Genomic DNA, 23,430 nt, shown 5'->3' on the forward strand with positions numbered 1-23,430 from the left:
AAAGTTTAAACTAAAGAAAACTAAAAATAAAAAAAATGTTTAAGCTAGTGGTCTTTAAATCTTCAAAGATTTTTGGCTGTAATCCTATTTTCCTTCTTAAAATTATTAAAACAAAGATAATTTGAGAGTAAAAATGTGTATCTCCTTTGGTAACCTCATTGCTCTTTCTGTTATTTGGATTCTTGAACAATGAAGTTTTATCAGAAGAGTCAAAGATAATTATATCCCTGTTAATTTCATTTTACTTTTCAATACTCCCAACTAAGTCGGCTAGGTAATGCTATTTACACTCCAGGTTGTTCATTGAAAAGCCAAATCACTGAAAATAACCAAAGAGAAAAATCGTAAGTAATTTCCAAAATGGCAGAGTCAAAGATAAAGACAGAATGGCTAGCATATTAAAAACATTCCTTTGGTTATCAAAATGACATTATTTATTAATTCCAAAATCTTTTGTTTCCTTCTTTCCGTGGTTCTGCTTGAACAAGAAAAGAGACATTAAAAAGAAAATACTGGTTAGCTCAATATGCCCATATGTATCTATTTGTTTGTACTTCAACAACCATGTGTGGTAGCCAGTTGCTACTTACTTACTTTTAACTAATTAAAAATAAGTAAAATTTAAAATTTAATCCCTTGTTTACATCAGCCACATTTAACTGTTCATTAGGCATGTCTAATCAGTGGCTACTAAAAGGGGATTAGCCCTGAACACAGGAAATTTTCATCATAACAGAAATATCTGTTAGATAAGACACTGTATTTACAATATTCACTTTACAAGTATGAAATAAATAGGAGTCTTAACATCATAAATTTATACCTCATTAAATTTTAAAAGTGAATCATGAGTTATGAAATTGTATGATTAATAAAATGAATTTATCTTTTGATGAAAATGCCTGAATGCTAAAATGTTATTTTTAGTACTAGCAGCTAACATTTACTGGATAAAACATGTAAAAATGTTTAATGCAGCAGAGTATTGTGTACCAATATGTTTGAAACTTTTTAGATAAAATCACTCAAATGCCATGTGAAACTTAAACAGAGCAGTCAGGTTGCAGAAGTGATGGTCTGCCAACAGCACTGCTCGTGTCCAGGTTGGTCCTGAAGCACCAGCCCCACGCAGGGCCACAGCTGGCTTTTCTTTAATTTTTTTCTTTAAAAAAGAGAGCCTGACTAGAGTAGAGAATGGTTAATTTTGGAGGTAGAAATCTAAAGATCAGAATTAAATCTATTTTAGAACTGAGCTCTCCTCCCCCATCACATTCAAACAGTGTGAAAATAAATTCTACTTAATAACTGTTAACCTGAATACTTTGAATTTTCATAGATCAACATGGATGAAACAGAAAACAATATCCTTGCAATAAAGGTCGCAGTGCTTTTTCAAAACTAAGAATAGGATTAAGTTTTAGAAGACAACTCTGCTTTTGATTCAGAAATACAAAAGGTTAAATGTGAACAGGAAATTATAACATCGTATGTTTCTAATTAAAGGGATTGCAAATGATACAAAATTCCTTTCTCTCAGGATAATAAATCAGCGTATGTTCTGTTTGGTGCCACATAACAGAAAAACAACTGCCATAAAAATTAAGATTACATATCTGAGTTAAAGTCATTTAATTTGTTACGTGTGATTTACTAGAAAGTGACAGTTTTGTGGAATAAACTATTAAAATGCTTCATTTACTAATTTAACTGCTAAGTTCTTAAATTGCTTTCTAATTGAAAAAAAATATTAGTAAGGATCAGACTGAAATAGTTTTCAGGGAAAATTGAAAGACATTAAATAGATACATCATAGCATCATGTTCTAGTTTTATAAGATAGAAAACGTTTTTTTCAACATCCATTACAGTATTACCAAAACATATGGTAAGAGTCATTATGAGAGGCTGTTTCTTTTTTATGTTTTGGCTGCTGATTACTTTTCTAATTAATCCTCTGCTGTACACATGTTGAATTACATCATTTGAATTGGTTCAGGTGCAATTATACCACAACATTTGAGCTCTGTTTTCATATAGCCTGAGAAAGTAACATAAATTACAGAGCAGTAACTTCAGGGTTCTATATAGATAATACAAAAGACAAGTTCTTTTGTGCATGTTGGAGTCCTGTTATTACACAAATACCAAGATATGCCAATGCCCTTCTCTTCATCTTTAAACTTTTGGTACTTCTAAGTCCAAAACATGAGTTGTCTTCTAAAACTTGAATCCTGTTCTTAGTCATGACAGCACTACCAATTTTTAGCTCCCTGCTTTTTCTGTTGTTGTTGAGACAGAAGGCCCTCGAGACTTACAGGACTGACTTTGAAGCCTTTGCCTTGGGCTGTGTTCTGCCAGGGCCTCCAAAGTGAAGTCACTAAAGCATCAACACATTTCAATGGATACATTAGCAAGCCAACTCTGCATTACTATCAGCACGCACATTCAGTCATAGTTTCGTTCATTAACTGTATTGGAAATATTGCCGTAGGATTTCTAAAGCATTAGAAGGCATCTATAAAAATGGAGACAGAGTGAACAGACTCATAAAAATATAAGGTTAAAATTTTCCACAGCATACTAGGGAAAAATAATTAAAATGTCTCTGGAGAAATAACTTTAATTATAGGCTGCAAGGTTCAAACTTTGTTCTATCTCCACAAAAACAAGTTTTATTATTTTATTCATCCAGAGGTTATGATATATTTTTGTTTACTATATAACATCCTTTAAAAGAAAACTGACGTAACTGTTTTAGATTCAGAATCCCATGTTTCTGAAATTAAATCTCATTAAATAGTATTTATCACCAAAAAGGAGGATGAGGTGAGAGACTTCTAAAATCTTGGAAATACATTTTTAGCTATTCTTTTTTTTTTAATTTTAATTTTTTATGAAAAATGGATTATATTTGCAATAACAATACACATCAGTGACAAGTTACAGGTTTGTTTTAAAAGTAGCCTCAAGAGACATCTCTGTAACAGACACATAGCATCATTTGAGAATTTTTGTTAGTTGAATACACAATCATGGTATGATGTATATGAAAATGTGTTTTATTTTATTTCAGCACGGGCACATGCTGAGCATGTTGCTCAGTATTTTTTTTTTTAATTTTATTTATTTTATTTTAATTCATTAATTACATTGCATTATGTGACACAGTTTCATAGATACTTGGATTCTCCCCACCCCTCCCCAAACCCTCCCACCATGGTGGATTCCTCCACCTTGTTGCATAACCACAGTTCAAGTTCAGTTGAGATTCCCCCATTGCAAGCATATACTAAACATAGAGTCCAGTATCTTATTGTCCAGTCAAGTTCAACGGCTTCTTAGGTATACCCTCTCTGGTCTGAAGACAGAGCCAGCAGAGTATCATCCCAGTCAATCAAAAGCTCGAACATACCATCAGCAAAAATTTACATCATTATGGAATTAATTGACATAGTAATGAGTAACCAATATGGTAAAAGTAAATGCGAGTTCTTAACCATCTTCTGTGACCATCTCATTGACATTTCCATGTTAGTTTATACACAACATATAACATTCATAACATAACATGTTATACATAACATCGTATCATCTTAAATTAAGGCAAACATGTGGTATTTAACCTTTTGGGATTGGCTCATTTCCCTTAGCATTATGGTTTCCAGTTTGGCCCATTTGGCCACAAAGAACTGCATTTTGTTTTTTTTAATAGCTGAGTAGTATTCCATGGAGTAGATGAACCATAGCTTTCTTATCCAATCCTCTGCTGATGGGCATTTTAGCTGCTTCCATGTTTTTGCAGTTACTGATTGTGCTGCTATGAACATAGGAGAGCATGTTGGTTTCTCATAAAACAAGTGTTCTGGATATATTCCTAGGAGTGCTATTGCCGGATCATACGGTATGTTGAATTTGAGTTGTTTGAATGTTCTCCATACTGATTTCCATAGAGGCTGTACCAGCCTGCAGCCCCACCAGCAGTGGAGTAGGCTTCCCTTTTCCCCACAACCTCACCAGCAAGTGTTGTTGGTGCTTTTATTCATGTGGGCCAGTCTTACTGGCGTTAGGTGGTACCTCATTGATGTTTTAATTTGGATTTCCCTTATTGCCAGGGAACTTGAGCATTTTTTCATATGTTTACTTGCCATTTGGGTTTGTTCTTTTGTGAAGTGTTTGCCCATTTCCCGTGCCCATTTCTTGAGTGGCTTGTTTGTTTTGACATTTTGGTTGTTTTGTAGCTCTTTGTATATTCTGGAGATTAGCCCTCTATCACCTATGTCATGCGCAAAGATCTTCTCCCATTCTGTGGGTTGCCTTTTTACTTTGTTGATTGTTTCTCTAGCTGTACAGAAGCTTCTTAGTTTGATGAGGTCCCAATTGTTTATTTTGGTCTTGATTTCTACTGCTTTTGGAGTCTTTTTTAGGAAGTGAGGGCCTACCCCTAGATCTTGCAGAGTATTTCCAACATTTTCTTCCAAAAGTTTGAAGGTTTCTGGATGTAGGTTTAAATCTTTTATCCATTTGGATCTGATCTTAGTGTATGGTGAGAGATGTGGGTCTATCTTTTTGTTTCTGCAGGCTATCAACCAGTTGTCCCAACAGCATTTATTGAACAGACCTTCCCATTTGCCTGGGTTGTCGTTTGTCTTTTTGTCAAAGATTATTTGGCTGCATTTGTGTGGGTTCCCATCTGGTGTTTCTATTCTGCTCCAGTGATCTTCTTCTCTATTTTTTTGCCAGCACCAGGCTGTTTTGATAACCACTGCCCTATAGTATGTCCAGAGGTCTGGGACTGTGATTCCTCCTGCTAACTTCCTGTTCTTGAGAATGGTTCTAGCTATTCGTGGTTTTTTGTGTTTCCAGATGAACCTTTGAATCATTGTTTCCAGATCTGTGAAGAATGTTTTGGGCAATTTGATTGGGATTGCGTTGAATGTATATATTGCTTTTGGCAGTATAGACATTTTAATGATATTGATTTTACCTATCCAGGAGCATGGGATGTTACTCCATCTTTCTAGATCTTGTTCAATTTCTTTTTTAAGCAGTTTGTAGTTTTCCTCAAATAGGTCTCCTATATTTTTGGTTAGGTTTATTCCCAGATACTTCATGCTTTCCTTTGTTACTTTGAATGGTATCTTGCTGGTTAGATATTTTTCCATCTTGGGGCTGTTAGGATACACTATAGCTGTTGATTTTTGTTCATTAATTTTGTACCCTGCCACTCTACCAAACTCTCGTATAAGTTCTAGTAGTCTCTGTGTTAAGCCTTTTGGCTCTTCCATATAAAGAATCATGTCATCTGCATATAGTGAAAGCTTGACTTCTTCATTTCCCATTTGGATTCCTTTGATTTCTTTTTCTTGTCTTATGGCCTCAGCGAGTACCTCTAGGACTATGTTGAATAGCAGCGGAGAAAGCGGACATCCCTGTCTAGTTCAAGATCTCAGTGGGAAGGGTTCCAGTTTTTCTCCATTCAGTATGATGCTGGCGTTGGGCTTTTCATATATTGCTTTGATTATGTTGTGGATTTTTCCATCTATGCCTACCTTGGTTAGGGTCTTTAGCAGGAAGTTGTGCTGGATTTTGTCGAAAGCTTTTTCTGCGTCTATTGATACTATCATGTGATTCTTGTTTTTCAGTTTTTGGATGTGGTGTATCACATTTATGGATTTCCGGATGTTGAACCATCCCTGCATTCCAGGGATGAATCCTACTTGATCTGGATGAATGATCTGTCGGATGATTTTTTGAATTCTATTGGCTAGGATTTTGTTGAGTATCTTAGCATCAATGTTCATCAGAGAGATAGGTCTGTAGTTTTCTTTCTCTGTATGATCTCTGTTGGATTTTGGGATTAAGGTGATGTTGGCTTCATAGAACGAGTTTGGAAGGGTTGCTTCCTTTTCTATTGTTTTGAAGAGTTTGTAGAGGATTGGGGTTAGTTCTGTTCGGAATGTTTTGTAGAATTCTGTAGTGAAGCCGTCTGGGCCTGGGCTTTTCTTTGTTGGGAGGTCTTTAATCACTGATTCAATCTCTGCTTCAGTTATGGGTTTGTTCAGGTCTTTTGTTGCCTCTGGGCTAAGTTTTGGCAGGTGGTGTGAGTCTAAGAACTTTTCCATTTCTTGGTGGTCTTGTGATTTGTTGGAGTACAGTGCTTTGTAGTAGTTTCTGATTATGTTCTTAAGGGTTGCAGTGTCTGTTGTTATGTTGCCTTTTTCATCTTTGATGCTGTTAATTCTTGCTTTCTCTTGTTTTTTCTTTGTCGGGCCTGTGGGGTGTCTATTTTGTTTATCTTTTCAAAAAAACAGCTTTTTGATTCGTTGATTTTGTGTATGGTTTTTTTTTTCTATCTGGTTGATTTCCTCCCTTGTTTTGATGATTTCTTGTTTCCTGTTGTATGTGGGGCTCATCTGCTGCTGCTTTTTGTGTTTAGTTCCTGTATTTGGCGCCTCTCTTGGGCCTTGACATGAGCTCCAATTGCGATGAATTTACCCCGCAGCACTGCTTTGGCCGTGTCCCACAAGTTTTGGAATGTTGTGTCAGAGTTTTCATTGGTTTCCATAAATTTTTTGATCTCATCTTTAATTTCTTCCCTGACCCATTGTTCGTTTAATAGCATATTGTTCAACCTCCAAGAGTTTCTGTATTTCCTTGGGCATTTTGAATTGCTGATTTCCAGTTTCATTCCGTGGTGGTCTGAGAGGGTACATGGTATGATTCCTATCTTTTTGAAGTTATTTAGATTTGCTTTGTGTCGTATCATGTGGTCGATCCTGGAGAAGGTGCCATGCACTGCTGAAAAAAATGTATAATCTGTGGTCTTAGGATAAAAAATTCTATAAATGTCTACCAAGTCCAGTTGTTCTAATGTTTGTACGAGCTCTGTTGTTTCGAGTTTTTGTTTTGTTGATCTGTCTATAGTTGTTAGTGGAGTGTTAAGATCACCCACTATTATTGTGTGTATATCTATGTCTCCCCTTAAGTCTGTAAGTAATTGCTTCACGAAGCTAGGTGCACTGGAATCAGGTGCATATATGTTCACGATTGTAATTACTTCTCAATGGATCAGTCCCTTCACTAATATATAATGTCCTTCTCTGTCCTTTTTGATGTCTGTCAGCTTGAAGTCTAGGTCATGTGAGATTAGGATAGCTACGCCAGCCTTTTTTCTCATCCATTGGCATGAAATGTCTTTTTCCATCCCTTCACTTTAAATTTCTTGCAGGATTTTCTGGTTAGATGTGTCTCTTGTAGGCAACATATAGTTGGGTGCTGTTTGATGATCCATTCCGTTAATCTATGCCTTTTGATTGGTGAGTTTAGGCCATTTGTGTTTAGAGATAATATTGAGAGGGTGTGATTTTGGGCTGCCATGAGTGTAAGTGTGCAAGTGTGTATTTACGACTATTAGAGTTTCTGATTGGTTGACTTTTCTTGTATGGATTTTATTGGGGAGGTCTTCCCATTTGCCATCTTTGATTTTGGTTTGTAGTTTTTCTTTCTGGATTTAACACCTTCCTGAAGAGATTTTCCAGTGCTGGTTTCGTGTTGATGTATTCTTCTAGTTTCTCTTTGTCGTTGAAATATTTAATTTCATTCTCAAATACAAATGAGAGCTTTGCTGGGTACATCACTCTTGGTTGGCAGTTGTTTTGTTTCAGGATTTGACAGGTTTTACCCCATTCTCTCCTTGCTTGAAGCGTTTCTTCTAATAGGTCGGCTGTGATCCTGATTTCCCTTACTCTGAAAGTAATCTTATCCTTTTTTCTTACTTGTCTTAGAATGGTTTCCTTGTATTCACTTGAAGGTAGCTTGAGGACCACATGTCTGGGTGAGGATCGCTTTGGGTCATATCTACTGGGGGTTCTTTGTCCTTCCTGGATTTGTGCTGGATTTATATTTCCAGTATTCTGGAAGTTCTCCTGTATTATCTCATTGAGCCCCCGTTGAAAGCCTATCTCCTTTTCCACTCCTTCGGGAAGGCCTATTATTCTAATATTTGATTTTTTGAGGTTGTCTTTCATTTCCTGTATGGACCTATTGGCTTTCTCTACATTTGTCTCCAACTGTTTGATGAGCTGCTGCCTTTCATTCTGAATCTCTTCCAATTCTGATATTCTGTCCTCTGCTGTGTTCATTCTGTTGGTTAGGCTTTCAATTTTGTGTTCTATATCGAGGATTCCCTTTTTTACTTGATTTATTTCTGCAGTGATATGGTTTTCGAATACCTTAGACTCTTCCCAGCGCTTTTCACTCTCTGATGAATTTCATCACTAGTTTCTTAAAGTCCTTATCTGGTAGTTCCTCTATGTCTTCATCTTGCAACTCAGATATTGGGATTAGTTTTTGGTTGTATTGGGAGGGAGTGCTTGATCTTTCCTCTGGGTCATTGCTTTTTCTGATACTTCTCCTCATTGTGTTTTTGCTTCTTGTTGTTTTGGGATTTTAGCGGTGATTCAGCTGAGCCGGCTCTGGTTTGGGGTCTCTGGCTGAGCCCAGCAGGGCTTACTGCCTGAGTCACCAGCTACTTTCAGGGTGTGTAGATCACAGCCCTGAGCTGGGTCAGGAGGCTTTGTGGGCCAGCCCTAGTGCCAGGCCCCTTCCCCTGCAGCTCCCTCTCAAAGGCGGTGCCCTACAGATTCACTCTGCCGAGCTGCGCCTTGGCTTTGGGTCACAAGGCTAATACAGCGGGGGTCTCTGCCTCAGTGCTAAGCCGAGACTCTCCTTCAGGGCTTGAGGTTAGCACAGCAGAGGCTCCTGCTGCTCGAAACCTGAAATCCCCAACCCTGGGCTGGGCTGGGCTGGAAATCTCCGTGGCTCCAGTGCCGAACTCGGAAGCGCTGCTCCACTGAGGGCTGCAACACTGAAGGCAGGTCTTTCCCAGCGGGCTCCTGCTGGGAAAACCTGTCTGGCCAATTCTGCTGAGCGGACTCTGGTTTGGCCTCTCCAGCTGAGCCCAGCTGGGGACTCCACCCTAAAGAAGCCACTTCCTCAGCTGCACTCTCTCAAGGGTGGAAGCAGATCTCTGAGAGGCACTGAGCCCTTGAGGGGCACACAGACGTGCCACCACTAGTCTGCTCCTCTGCCCAGGACGTGAGGCCCTGTCGAGCATTGCCCAGCCTCTGGGGCTCAGGGCAAGTCCAGCAACAGGATCCACGGACTCTCCCGCTGCCAGTCCACAGCTCGGAGCCCATATGGGGATCTCTGAGCCCCAGTCCCACAGCACCGCTCCTGTTCCCTCTGCACTCTCCTAGAGCTGCTGAGCAGCAGGTAGGCAAGCCTCTGGGAAATCTCCCCTGTTTGTCCTCCACTTCTGCAGGGATGATGCCCCCAATGATCAGTCCAGTATCCTCCTCTCGGGGCTCCTGCCTTCCAGTGGACTGGTGCCCCTGTCGGTGTGGGCGCCTATCCTTCCAGCCGCCTCTGTTTTCCCTGGGATGGTTGAGCCTCTGCCACCTTCCCCCTGCCTGGGATCGTGACTCACCAGGTTTCTCGCAGTGTGCTGTATTTTCTTTCCTACTTTTTGCGGCTGTTCCTTCACGCTGTGTAGATCTTCTTGCTTTAGTGAACTCCAGTGACCTTCCCGCTCTTCTCCCTACAATTTCGCGCCTCCTGGCCTGTTTCTCTGCTGGATCGGTTCCCCTCCTTCCCTACTCCACCCTACACCAGCTCTCTGCAGTCGGCCATCTTTAAGCACCTTAGCTATTCTTTTATGGGGAAGAAAATTGGACATGAAACAGCAGAAACATGCCAGTATTCTGCTTATTGCTACTATTAAAAAAGGGGTTTCTGACTGGCACATCCCCTGAGGTAAAACATTGCTGGAGTCCAGCAGACAAAAGGAATGCAAGACAGAAAGAACATTAAATTTTACTGATGGGGGAAAATTAAGGAGACATATTATCATCTGCTTAGGTATTAATAAACAGATGAAATGCACTAAAGTGTCCTTTCCTCACTGTTGTAACTCACGTTTGAAGGGCTATAGATTCCATGTTTTTTTCCTCATGTCTGTTTGAGAAACAATCTATCCCAGGCTCTAGTATCCCACACTTGGCTGTACATGGCAGGACCACAGATTCTCTTTACACTTTACCTGTGCTACTTTGCAGATCTGTGCTTACAGCTGGCACACCGACAGATGAGGAGTCCTCTCCCAAAGAGAAAGAGGCTTGCATTGCTTACTTTCTTTTATTTCCCTTTAATTTTGCTACTTTGCAATTGAAAGTGACATTATTAAAGTCACAAGTATATGAATTTAAATACCCAGTCCTGTGCTTCTTTTAAAACACACACTGCAAATATACACATGCCTATTCTTTCCACTTGCCAGTGCTTATTCATATCATGGTTTGGCAATGGGGAAAATAGATTCCCTTTAACTCTCATTAGGTGGGGGGTTTTTAAAACTTAATTTGAGCAAAATTTATACAAAATAGTAACTAATGATATTCTTGTTAACGCACACATAAACTTCAACACTGCATTGTGCTAAAGTTTATATACTAAAATGTAGAAAAACTGAAGTGCATAGTGAAGTTAAAAATTCTTATTTTTTTCCTGATATGTACAATTTAAAGGACACTATACCTGATGTAATGTAAAGAAAATGTTCCCTAAACTCATTATATCTCTTCTGTGATGTCACACACTTCATTTTCCAACCATACAACTTGACTCTGTCTGCATGGCCCCTGTGAGATGTGGATATATGGGGAATCAATATAAACCAACACATGGCTTGGGCTATTATTTGGCTGTGAGTAATATGAGTAAATTACCTTGTATCTGACCCAGGAGCTTTGTCTTCTGAAACAGTAAATGGCTAGCTTGTTAATAAACATGTACAATAAAATTCTAGACCTAGTGGAGTTCCTGACATTGTGAATTCTATTTAAATATGTACATTTAATGACAGAATAATAGTTTTAACTATACGTTTAGGAAGCGTAAAGTGATGTTTTGAGTATTAAAAAAAGCAGAATATGAAAAAAATATTTAGCATGGCCACCACTCAAACACATAAAATGTTTATAGAGAGAAAACTTGAGATTTACGATTTGATATTTTGAAATACGTAATATTCTATTAACTATGTTCACCACATTCTGCAAAAAAAGAACAAAAATGAAATAAAATGTAAACAAGTCTCATCACTAAGATTTTGAACTCTTTGACTTCTCAACGCTAGCCTCTGTACCCACTGTTTTATTCTGTCCTTAAAAGCTTGCTTGATCTGATTTCACATTAGTGTGAACATACAGATTTTGTCTTTCTGTACTTGATTTATTTTGCTTAGCATAACATCCTATCTGTTCTGTTGCAAATTGTGTATATTTTGATAGTTTTCATTATCCATCTGTTAATGGTACTTTCTAAAAATATTAATTCCAATGCGTTTTTTTAAAAAATTATTTCTCCTAATAAATTTAAGACCTGTTGTTCAGGTTGTTATAAACGTATAACCTCAAATAATTTGAAATAGTTATGAATATGCCATGTTGTCATTAATGGCATAAAGCTTTCCTTAATGCCACCAGAGATTAGCGAACACACAGGAAAGAGTCTTGAATTTGAATTCTAGCTTAGCAACTTCTTAGCAGACTATGACCTCACAGAAAATGTATTTTTAATGAATGAAATACCTGAAACATACGGCTGTAGAGTTCTAAATTTTGTTGATTATTTTCCTTATTTGGAAGGCAGAGAGACAAGATCTCACACCCATTAAATCACTCCCAACATGTTGCCAACACCAAGGCCAGACCATGTCAAACCCAGGACGCCAGAGCTTTATTCAGGCCTCCCCTTGGACTGGCAATGACCCAGGCACATTAACCATCACCTACTGCCTCCCTAGGTGTGCCTCACCAGAACCCTATCATTTGGGTTAAAAAATAAAAATTTTAAAATGGGATCTATTTAATCATCTGATTATCTGATTCACAACAGGTTTCATAAGCAATCAGATGGTGCTGTATTTCCAAAAAAAAATTTTATTTCAGGAATATAAAGTCCAACCTTTAGAATGGAGATACATGCACTATCAAAAAATTGGTGTGTTTGGTTTGTTTTAATATTTCATGAAATGTTTCAGAATTTGAATTATTATTCCCTTATGATATTAGAATATATTTAAAATAGACATTTTGTTCACTTATGTTTTAAATAATTAAGGGAAATGTTATAAGAACTAACCAAACTTAATATAGAGAGTTAAATGTCAAGTTCCTTCCTGACCCGTTAATTACATTCACTAATATAAAAAGGCAGCCTTTGGAAATTGGCTGCATGCCTAACATTTGAGTGGTTGGTGACAAATTAATGAATTAAAAGACTTAATTCTAGAATTACAGTTTATTATTGCTTGCTTCATTTTATTTCATTTTTGCTGATATTAAAAAGTCTCCTATTATTTCTGTGTGTGTGTGTGTGTGTGTGTGTATTTAGAACTTACTGACCTTTTAACACAAAATTAAATCCAAAATGAAGAGAGTGACTTAAGGCTAAATCTATCACCAAAGCTGGTTAAATTTTAAAGTCTTTGAAGAAAATGTGGCTATATAAGACGAAATTACATTTCATATCATTTAGATTTCTGAATGTTTTTCTTCTATACACCTCAATAACTTACAAGCATCATGAGTCATTTTACTTGCTTAGCTGAGACAATAGTATTTAATTATTGTTAGATTGGATGTTAGGAAATTTGCCAACTTTTAATCACTTTGGCCTATGGAAAATGAAGTTTCCTGTGGTCTTAGTAACTTTTCAAATAGGCAAATATAAGAGGCAAAACAGCCAAACTGTCAATGACATAGATTTGTGAAACACATATTTTCCAAAAAGGTGAGAGAAACTTCTGAATTATTTTGTATGGTGATTCCCTTTTCTGTTTCTAAATATCTTAAAAGCCATTGCCCCTGTAGGCTAGTGCTCTTCAGTAGGACTATGCATTTACAAATAATTTCAGTATTTTTGTTCATATGTCCCACAGAATTTTAAGTTTGTATCTATAAGAGTAGGGTGCAGAAAACAACAGAATATTTTACAGAAAGAAAAATTATCAGCATTTAGCAAAGCCTTTCATGAAATAATATATTTTGAAATATATTTGAAAAGATATATTGAGAAAGAATATTTTTTCTCAGCTCTGGTTCTGCATTTTTGTATGTATGTGTGCATGTGTGGTGGCAGTAACAGCATTGTGCTTATCTTGTAGAATGAATGTGAAAGGTGCTTTCCTTTTAATAGTTTTTTATTGCATCAATTCAGTGAACTCAGCTGGACTATTCTTTGTTGGGAGACTTTATTATTGAATTAATATTACTACTTATACTGGCCTGTCCTTTTAATAGCTGCCAATGATATATTTTCATAAGTTGCTTGTAAACATTGGTTTATTTACTACATACAGGTGTTTCAATTTGTTAGTGTATCATTGTTTATAATAACCCCAAATGATCATTTGTATTTCTGTGATATCCATTGTACATTCTTCATCTCTTATTTTGTTTAAGTCTTGTGTTTTTCCCCATTGGTTAGCCTAGGCAATGTCTTGTCAGCTTTATTTTTTAATATGTATTCAAAATAAAATGCCTTTTGTTTCACTAATTTTTTAATCTAATTTAAATCTACCTTATTCCTTTTAAAGTTCTGAGTTGCCTTCAGTTTTTTGCATCTCCTGTAAAATCTTCATTTTTCCCTCATTTGTGAAGGAAAGGTTTGCCGAGTATAGTGAAACATTATTCTGCATTTTTTTTTCATTCTGGGATTTGAGCATTTCACCACATTCCCTCCTGACACAGTAGGATTTAACCAAGGCATTTACTATTTTAATGTAATGGGATTTCCCTTAAAATGATGATATACTGTTAATGGAATTTTACAATTCTCTTTATCTTGTATTTTTTCAGCTTGATTATATTTCTTTGTTGAATATAACAGGGATCTTTTGTGCTTCCTAGAACTGAATGTCTGTTTTCCTAAAATGTAGGGTTTAGGATTTGCAGTTTTCCACAATTGTTTAATTAAATACGTTTGTCTATGCCTGTTGCTGCTCTGATTAACATGATTAACACAAATTTTTCATCATGTAAGTTTCCTATAAATCAAAGAATGTCTACATTGTTTACACTGGTTTTTTTTCCTTTTTCCTTTTCTTTTTGGACTGAGTTATTTCAGAAGCCCTATCAACACTTTGTTCATTCTTACGCCTTCAATTCAGCTATTGAGGCCATTTTTGTTTTTTCTTGTTATTGAGTTCTTTTCAAAAAGGAAACAATCAGTAATTTTGTATATAATCTTTCTTTTCTGAATTTTGCAGTCACATTAGGAATTGTCTTGTTAATTTCGCTGGATTGTGGGTCTGTGGTCTCTTGTATTTCAAACTTAAATTACTTGGAAATCTTTGTTAACTCAGTTTAGCAGTAGACCACAAAGAAATTTAAACTGATACAGAGTCAGTGAGTTAATTTTGAGGCATCATATCACTTTGTCATATCTATTGTGTCAGTTGCTTTCTGCAACTTAGGAGGCAATCCCATTGTGGTTGGTTCATTGACTCTTCCAGGTGGGCACTTTAATGCGGCATCTGTGTAAATTCTTGTAGATTTATCCAATGGTTGAAAATAACTGTGAATGTTTTATTGGTATTAAATGCAAGGATTTGGGATTGCATGCCAGTGGAAGCTGCTTTCTTTGGAGTGATGAGTTCATTGGGAGCTCTGGAAACAGTGTCTTTGGTTGCAGATAGAAATTACAGGTCAGGTTCTGCAGGTTGCACAAGTACAGGGCTGCCACTATTAGCCCAGGTAAATGAGACAAAGTGTTCCCAATAGCATGGCTAGTGTAAGCCGAAGTCTGAGAGCTGCTTGGGTAATTGCATGAACTATCTGGGAACAGACCTGCTCAGAGAAGGTGTCAGCTGTTTCCTAGGCCAAGCAAAGAAGGATGAACATCTGTTTCTCAAGGACCCAAAGTCACATTTTTGGGAATAGGCTGCTCAGCTAGGTCCTGTGGCCATATGAAATGGTTACACCCAGTTGTTTTGTAGGATCTTAGCACCATGAGCATCTCATTCATCTCATTGTCTGGATTGAGCAATTTAAGGATAGTCACCTACTGACTTCCTGGTGGTAAAAATATATGGAAGGGACACAGAGTTACTTTTTGGGTAGCAGGAAATTGGGATGGGTCACTTAACTGATTCTTTGGATCAGAGGTGGGCCTACAGGAATGCCTAACTGCTTCCAGGGCATCAGGAAGGTGGGTGGAATAGCCAATTGTTTTCTGGGAACTTTTGCCAGTCAAACCAATCAGGGTGTACCAGAAAGTTCCTTCTCTAAGCTGGAAGAGAATGGAAGCTTCTGATCTCTTCTTAGGGCTGGCTAGTGGAACTAGAGAGAGCAGCTGCCAGTCTGTTTTAAGGGCCCAACTTGATCAGTATCTCAGGATAACTCCAGTAGCACAAAACTGGTTGGGGAAATGGGAAGACACATATTTAAATGAGCTCTTTCTCTGAGGCAATGCAATGATGTGGTTACCAGCAACTGCCCTCTCAGGGCTCAGGGGTCGTACAGGCAACAGGTGTCTCCTGTTAAATGCCTTAGATGTCTGTGTCACTGTGGTTTCTGACAGGAGTCTCCCTGATGTACTGCTGAGTAAAGATCCTCTTGGTTCAGGTCTAACCCTGAGGGGCAGAACAGCTGTGTTGTTTGTGGTTCCCTTTTTCACATGGTCATCAAGTATCCTGTGTTCTATATTATCTCATCCTGTGCCAACTTTCCTTATCCACTCTCCACTGGGTGTGGTGTTTTCATTACCACTGCTATTTCTACCGGATGTACTTGGCTCAGTCCCTGGAGGCAGGGGCCATGGGACTGCTCTCAACAGAGTTCCACCATTGATTGGTTGTTAGTTATCTTGCAAACAGGATAGCTTACAGCATTTACCAAAACAAACGAAAAAAAAAAAAAAAAAAAAAAAAAACACTGGGCCAGAATTACTTGGACAGGATTAAATCTTATTTATTTTTTTGTATGCCTGATTTCCAGATAGCAGATAATTCATTGATGAATGTAAATCTTGAAGACTTAATACATTTGAGCTTCTTTTACATCCAATATTACTTAAATTTCAACTCTGTAATAGAAGTCATAATCTAAGAATTAGTATTTAAGTCAAAATACGTTTCTTAAACGTGCTGTTTTATTTTTACCAAATTGCTAAGTTTTGAGAATATTCAGGAAGCACGTTCTCTAGCAACTCTGATTCGAGTTAATACAGGAGAACCCACTATTAGTTTGCAGGTACATTTGCTGGAACTGTGGTCAGGTGTCATTAATCCCTCTCTGCTTCTCATATTACTTCATCTCCAATTATAAAAAGTGTGAATAAAAAGATGACACTTCACAAGAAATGGCAGAACCCCAGTCAAATTCAGTTCATTTCCTTTCCGAAGGTTTAATCACTTGTTATAATATTTCTCCAATTATTCTCCTATTTTCCTTTATTTTCTGGAGCTCTGTTCTTTTACTACAAATTTGCAGGTCTAAAGAACTGCCCAACATTTAGTAGATGATCGAAAATGTTTATGAAATGAATGACTTGGTGAGTGGGAAAGAATCTTAGCAATCATTTCAAATTCTAAAGAAAGGAGGTAATTCTTGCTATAATGTTAAAATAAGTATTTTTTGGCTTTCATCCTTTCTACAATATCCATAATGTTCTTCCTCAATTCCTTCTTCCCCCAGTGCCTTTATAGTGAACTTGGCAATTACTTTATCAGGTTGGTGTTTACATATTACAAGTAGTGTATGGTCAAATTCCTATAAAATGTTATAAAGTAGTTTATAAAATTCCATTTTACTCTAGGAAACTAGAGTAAAGAAAGAGTAAAAACTTTGGTCAGGAAATCTTGTTAGGATGCTGAAACTGAATAGTTGAAGAAAGAATTCACAGTCTAATCCTTGTGGATTGCGCTGCAATCTCTCCATGCCCTGCATTCCAGATAGTTCTGTTTTCTTTGCCCTCCTTCAGAAAGCCGTGTACTGCCGTAGTCTCAGCAGTAGGGGCACTGTCTTGATGTATGCAAGTAGGTTACACACATGGGTGACAGATGACCTTGTTCTTTTATACTTAGGATGAAATATTTCCATCTTAAACATCACGATGATTTTGTTTTACAACTGAAGACTAAGCATGGTTTCCATTATATTGTACTAGGAGGTTTCCAATATTTATACACACACATACTTGTTTACAAATATATTTACAAACACTGAATAATAATACTCATGATCTTCTAAAATATATCAAGTATTAGAATACAAAATTATGTACAAATAGCTATATTTAAATTCTCTTTTAGAGTAATGGGCATTTTGGGAAACTATTGCACCATAGTCTTCATGAAATTTGTGTTAGCAGAAAAAAACTGTTTTCTCAAAAGTGAATGTATAAATGTAAGTGCAAATTGTAATGTTCAACAAACTTAATGATTACCCTGTGGAATACTATAATAAACACCACAGAGCATCATGAAGGCTTTAACTACTTTGCTCTCCAAGGGTTTAAATTCTATAGAAAGAGAAAAATTTAAAAAAATGAACAGAGTACATGTTTAGCTACTCTAGTGCCAGTGAGAAACAAACTCACTATCTTAATTCAAAGGACTAAGGGTTACCATTTGTTTGGTAAGCAAAGGAAGATCTTGTCACATTGTATCATAAGCAGAATTTTAGCAGATGGAAAGGGGAGAAACAGGGAATTAAGGAAACCTGGAGCTTTGAAATCATTTAACTTGGTTCTTTTAGCTCCTTGCTGGTGGAACACAAACACAAAGATAAAACGGAGCATGCTAAAACTCATGTAGCTCATGCCATCTAAATAAGAATTGAAGATCAGTTAAGGGCACACTTTTAAATCCTGCCCAAGGACCAAGAGTCTGGATGCTTGCAATGAGCCATTCTCCCTTTAGGTCACTTGTAACAATTATTCTTCTTCCTGTGGTTATTAATAAAGGTGATTTCTAGGTAGAGAAAGCTGGAGTGACCTAACTGTACCAGATCGGGGAAATTCCAACTCTGATGCTAATCCTTGTTCCACTCTAGGGGAGTGACAGCCTTCATTTAGAGTAGAAAGCTTATACTATACCTGAAGAAACATTCTCAGTAGCCTATTCCTGTGTATACATATGTTAATATGTGTGTGATTTCAATGAAATTAAAGTATATTGTATGAAATTAATGAATTTATTAGCAAATAGTAAAAAATGCCCAATAGGACAGATAGATTAGATTTTTCTGATTTAGTTCATATAATCTCACTAGAATGAGGTTTACAAAGAGGAGTAAAATGGGGCCACAACTTCTAAAGAATACAGATTATGAATTAAAGGTGCATAATGACTGCTTAATCATCAGAATACTCAAAATCACAATATGAAAATGCAAATCAGTTTGAGTGATTAAAAATCAGTAGCATGAGAAACACTAAAAGCCTGGAAAACTATGCTAGCCCTGTAATTAATAAAAAGATAATCATCAAATGCAACTCATGATTTGTGATTAGAGTATCTTTTGAGTGTTACAAAATTGTCTATAAAGTTCATAAATATTTGAGAAGAATAGAACTTGACAATAAATTAACAGTATCAAAGAGGTTATTGTGAATTTAAAAAGAGTAATGCTGATATTTATGTAGAAGAATGTCATACACAGGAAATAATATATTCAGGTATTAATGTCATTTTTAGAACTGAAATGTAAATAGCTTAAAAGATATATATAAAATGTAACTGGGATTAAATGGCTATGATTGGTGAATCTAAGTGATGGGTAGATGATTTTTCCATTTCTACAGCCCCACTGTTTCTTGTGAATGAAAATTTTCACCTTAAAAATAATAAATCTGAAGTGAGAAGCTGCAGCAAAATTAAATGAGAGGGAGACAGACAATCAAAATACTTAGGATAAGGCTTGTCAGAGAGGTTACTGAAAAAGTGATGTTAGTAGGCGACAGGAGCAAGGAAAAGACAAAATTCAGTTAAAGGAAATTCAGCACGTTTCAAGAGAACTCACGTAAACCCTTCTGCCTTCATGCTTCGAAGTACAGCACTCTGGACTGCAGTGTGGGGATACAGCTTTGCAGGAGGTGACTTCCCTGTTACACAAAAAGAAGTGATGTTTTTAATATATGGCAATAATTCAAATTTACTACAACTTGGAAATAAAAGAAATAGATCTAAAGATATAGAGAACCAAGAATATAATAAACGATGAACAATTAATAGCTTTAGTAGAACCAGAAAGTATTTGAGAATAAATATAAAATCATATTAAGCAATTTTGATCATTAATGAATAACCACCATGTGTTATACAGGAAGATATATGGAAGAGAATCCATAGTAGAACTAAATGTTAACAATGTGACATTCCAGTCAACACAAGATGATAAAAATTGGCAAGTGAGCAACAATAAATCTTAGTAATGCAAAAATAAATGAATAGATGAAAAGCAACTTTTTTTATACAAGCTATTTGGTAATATTTTTAAAATCTGCATTCATTTGTTTATAGACACTATAAAGTAACTAGAATATTTCAAAGGTCAGATGGAGGAACCATCTGGTTCCTCACAGCAAAAATGATAAAATTGAAAATAATGAGTGAAAATAAATGAAAGATCCATAAAATATCATATGTAAGCAACAGCATCAAATAAAGGAATAAAGTAATTTTTAAAATTTTCATAAGTTCACAAAAATATATGTAAATTAATTGGCTGAGATTTTCTACTTCTAGGTATTTTCTGTTGAAACTTCTGACCAAACTAAAAAGATCTGTATGCTTCTAGACTGAATTGTTGCAGTGGAGTGGACGTTCATCCCACAGAAAGAGATGCATCAGCTAGTATCAGGACAACAAAAAAAAAACCTGAAGGTTTTTTCCAGAAGTGCAGGGTACAGAAGATGGATGAGCAGAGCTTAAACTCAATGACCACAAAGGGAAAGAAATGTAAATCACTCAGTGATTGATAACTGAAGTGAGTAATTGCCAGCTACTGCACGTGCTAGAATGACAAATACGCATTCAATTTGTTAATTTACTTAGGGATTCAGACTCACTGCATAAAGCTAGTTTATTTATGAAATTTAAATTTGTAAATAAGTAAAAGGTTTTTATTCCAGTCCTTTTTTTCACTTCTTTAACTTTCTAAACTGAATGTTGGCCTCAATTTAAGTATCTTGTACTTTTTTGTTACTGTCGTCTTTATGATTAATTAGAAAAAAACTTCCAATGAGATAGCAATAAATATGAAAAGTGTATTTATCAAAATGTTTATATTCCCTTAATATTTTGAAGCTATTAAGTATTTAATATTGATCAAAATTATGAATTTCTTAGAGTTGGTATCAATATTGCAATTGTATCCTGAGTTTAATTAACATATTAATTTATGAAATTTATGAAATCTTGTTCAAGGATATGTAGGAGATAATATCCTAGTAAAATGGGCTACAGACTTACTAACCATAAAAACTAAACCAAAATCTTTTTAACCCAAGAGAGATACAAATGAATCAAACTGATTACTAATGTACTTTTCCACTCTTTCTTTCCTAGGGGTATGATGATGGTTATGGGGGTGAATATGATGACCAGATCTATGAGCCTTATGATAACAACTATGGGACCCAAACACAAAGGTAAGATTTCTATTCTCTACTGCATCCTTCCCAGCATGATCTCTTTACCCACTATTCTGCATTTCTAACTTGAATTGCCAGTTATGTGAGATTTCCCAGATTTTTGTCTTAATTGGTTTTCTGAATTATCAGATTGTTCAGTATACTGTGAGAGCTAAAATGCAGTATCCTTGCACTTGAAAAGTATGAAATAGTAATAAGTTATTTTGAGACTGAATCAGTGAAATAATCAAATAATCTTCTAGTTAAATACTAAAACATTTTTTCCAAGTTGTTTTTTTCTAAAACATAATTTTTATTTTTTAAGTAAAAGGAAATGTCACTGATACTCTGAAAAGAGGGTAATTCTTAAGAAGTTTTAGAGTCCAAGATTCCTTTCTTGATGGATCTCTTGATTATTGGATATATTTCTTTAAATTGGTCCAGATTTCCCCTATCTATTGATTAAATTTTTCCTTTAAAGTAGGACTTAATGATGTATTTTATACAACCATATTTACTTAATTAGGGCGCCAAATTTTGATTTCGGCAAATGCACAGCATTATTTATTCACCTTCAAAATTGGGGTATAAAGCATTCCATCACCCCCAAACATTTCTTCAGGGCCCTGTGTAACCAAATTCTTCACCACCCTCAGGATCTAAAATCTCATCTGCTTATTCTATACATAGAATGTCATAAAAGTAGGATGAATACAATATATAACATTTTGAAATTGAATTCTTTAACACAAAGATTTGCTATTTTTACGAGGTTCCAGTATTTTGCTTTTCACTTTTCTATATGCAGTGATTTATTCTATAGAGCTATCACATTTTGTCCTCATTCACCACTCCAAAGACATTTGTGTGATATCTGCCTTTTGGTCCTAATGAATAAAATTGGTATAAAACAAACATTTTTAGAAAAATCTAGGCACTTACGTATTTCTTTCTTTACCGTGTTGCATGTGATCATTGGTTTCTTCCTCTTATGGGAGAAAAAACAATAGACATTGTAGTTTACCACTCATTGTACTGATCATTTACGGACCAACTTTTATCAGCACTGAAGATGTAAGTGGTACCTCTTAATATTTCTAGAGTAATATTTGCAAGAGAATCTGTAAAAAAAGAAACAGTCACTATGGAGCAGACAGAATCTACATGTACAAAGAAGTTGGGCTTTACTCATGGCTCAAGCGCCAGCATTGTAAAAGCAATCAAGTAGAATTCTGTTTAGAAAGAATGCTCTAGGTAATTAGGGAAAGACTGAGTATGTATTGATTTCTGTTGAGAAGGTATGACTTAAGGTATCATTATGCAAATGACTATCTTAAACATTAGTGGGTTGAGCTGTAGTAGGTTAAATAGAAATTCCATCATGAGATTAAGGATTCTCCTGTGGGGAATATCTTAATTGTCCTAATTATCTAATGGAACACACATCAGTTATTTAGGATGCAGGAAAAATTATATCACAGATACTTTATGCAACTGGAAAACATGCAGAGCATCTGCACATAGTATAAATGAATAATCCTATCATTAGTACAAAAACAGAATAAATACTGTAGCTCATTTCAGAAACTTTGAGAGAAAATATACTAACCATGCACTAGAAATACATCTAGAATAGACTAAAATAATCCACTGAAGTAATTCTGCACAGCTATATTTAGAATGCATATATTTTACATTCATTTTACATAAGTAATATACTGTCTGCCTTTCAGTGAAATTTTAAAAAGGTTCAAATTACTCAAAAAGACAAGGAAGAAGAAAAACAGACTTGGTATAATTTATCTTTGAATAGTTGAAAAATAGGAAATTTACTGAACACATGTATGTAAAAAATCAATGTCAGAATACCATAACTATTATTTTAGTGAAATGTAATTTATATGTAAATGTACATTTTATAGGCACTTGTGCTCAGTTCTTTTTCCACATTCATTCCATTTTCAAGCCCAAGTCAAAATCCAACTATTCCAAAAAAACATTCATAGTTCCTTAATTGGAAATAATTTGTGCTCTCATTTGCCTTGACAACACAGTTAAATTGTATCCCTTTTCCCTCTACCTTAAACTGAGATTTTCTTTGTCTCTCGTTAGCTTCACTGTTACTCAGAACTTTCGTCTCATACACCTTCATGTCTCTCATGATATCAGACATTAGGTTTTTCACAAGGGAAGCGCTGAATGATTGCTGAACACATAAATGTCAGGTCTAATGCATTCTTTGCGCTCTTAGGATGTAACCTCCACCCTCATTCCTTCAAAGAGAATACAAAATTCAAAAATTGCACATATCCCATCTACTGATCAAATATTTATGTTTCTTAGATAATTAAATGGTAAATCAGAAGGGTCAAAAATCCGCTCATAAAGTTGTTGCCGTTACTAATAAACATTCTATGTTAACATAATTATGCAATTTCGTTTTGGGTAATATCATACTCTCATAACTGGTATAATGCAATAATAATTTGCAATAGAAATAAGCAAATACTAACCCACAAATTAGAAAATATATTAAAACACTAACATGAGATTATTTCTTATTTCTACACTACCAGAGTAGTATTAATATTTCAGTTGGATAACTTTAAATTATTGCGTGTAACAGACTCCATATTATCCATAGTGAAAACCAATTTTTATTGTTAGCACTTTCTCAGTAAACTGAATCATTTGCAAACACTCGGGTATTTAAGTTCATTTTCAGAATCAATGA

General features: G+C 35.8%; 1 protein-coding gene across 1 annotated transcript in view; it reads left to right on the plus strand.

Annotated features, from left to right (window-relative positions):
• Positions 1-23,430, plus strand: part of KHDRBS2 (KH RNA binding domain containing, signal transduction associated 2) — a 522,250-nt gene that overhangs the window by 460,803 nt on the left and 38,017 nt on the right. The window contains exon 7 of the mRNA XM_004580477.2: positions 20,632-20,714. Within this exon, the coding sequence (XP_004580534.1) occupies positions 20,632-20,714 (83 nt within the window). The remainder of the gene's footprint in view (positions 1-20,631; positions 20,715-23,430) is intronic.

This window comes from Ochotona princeps, chromosome 1 (genome assembly GCF_030435755.1).
Source record: "Ochotona princeps isolate mOchPri1 chromosome 1, mOchPri1.hap1, whole genome shotgun sequence".
In the NCBI taxonomy this organism is placed as follows: domain Eukaryota; kingdom Metazoa; phylum Chordata; class Mammalia; order Lagomorpha; family Ochotonidae; genus Ochotona; species Ochotona princeps.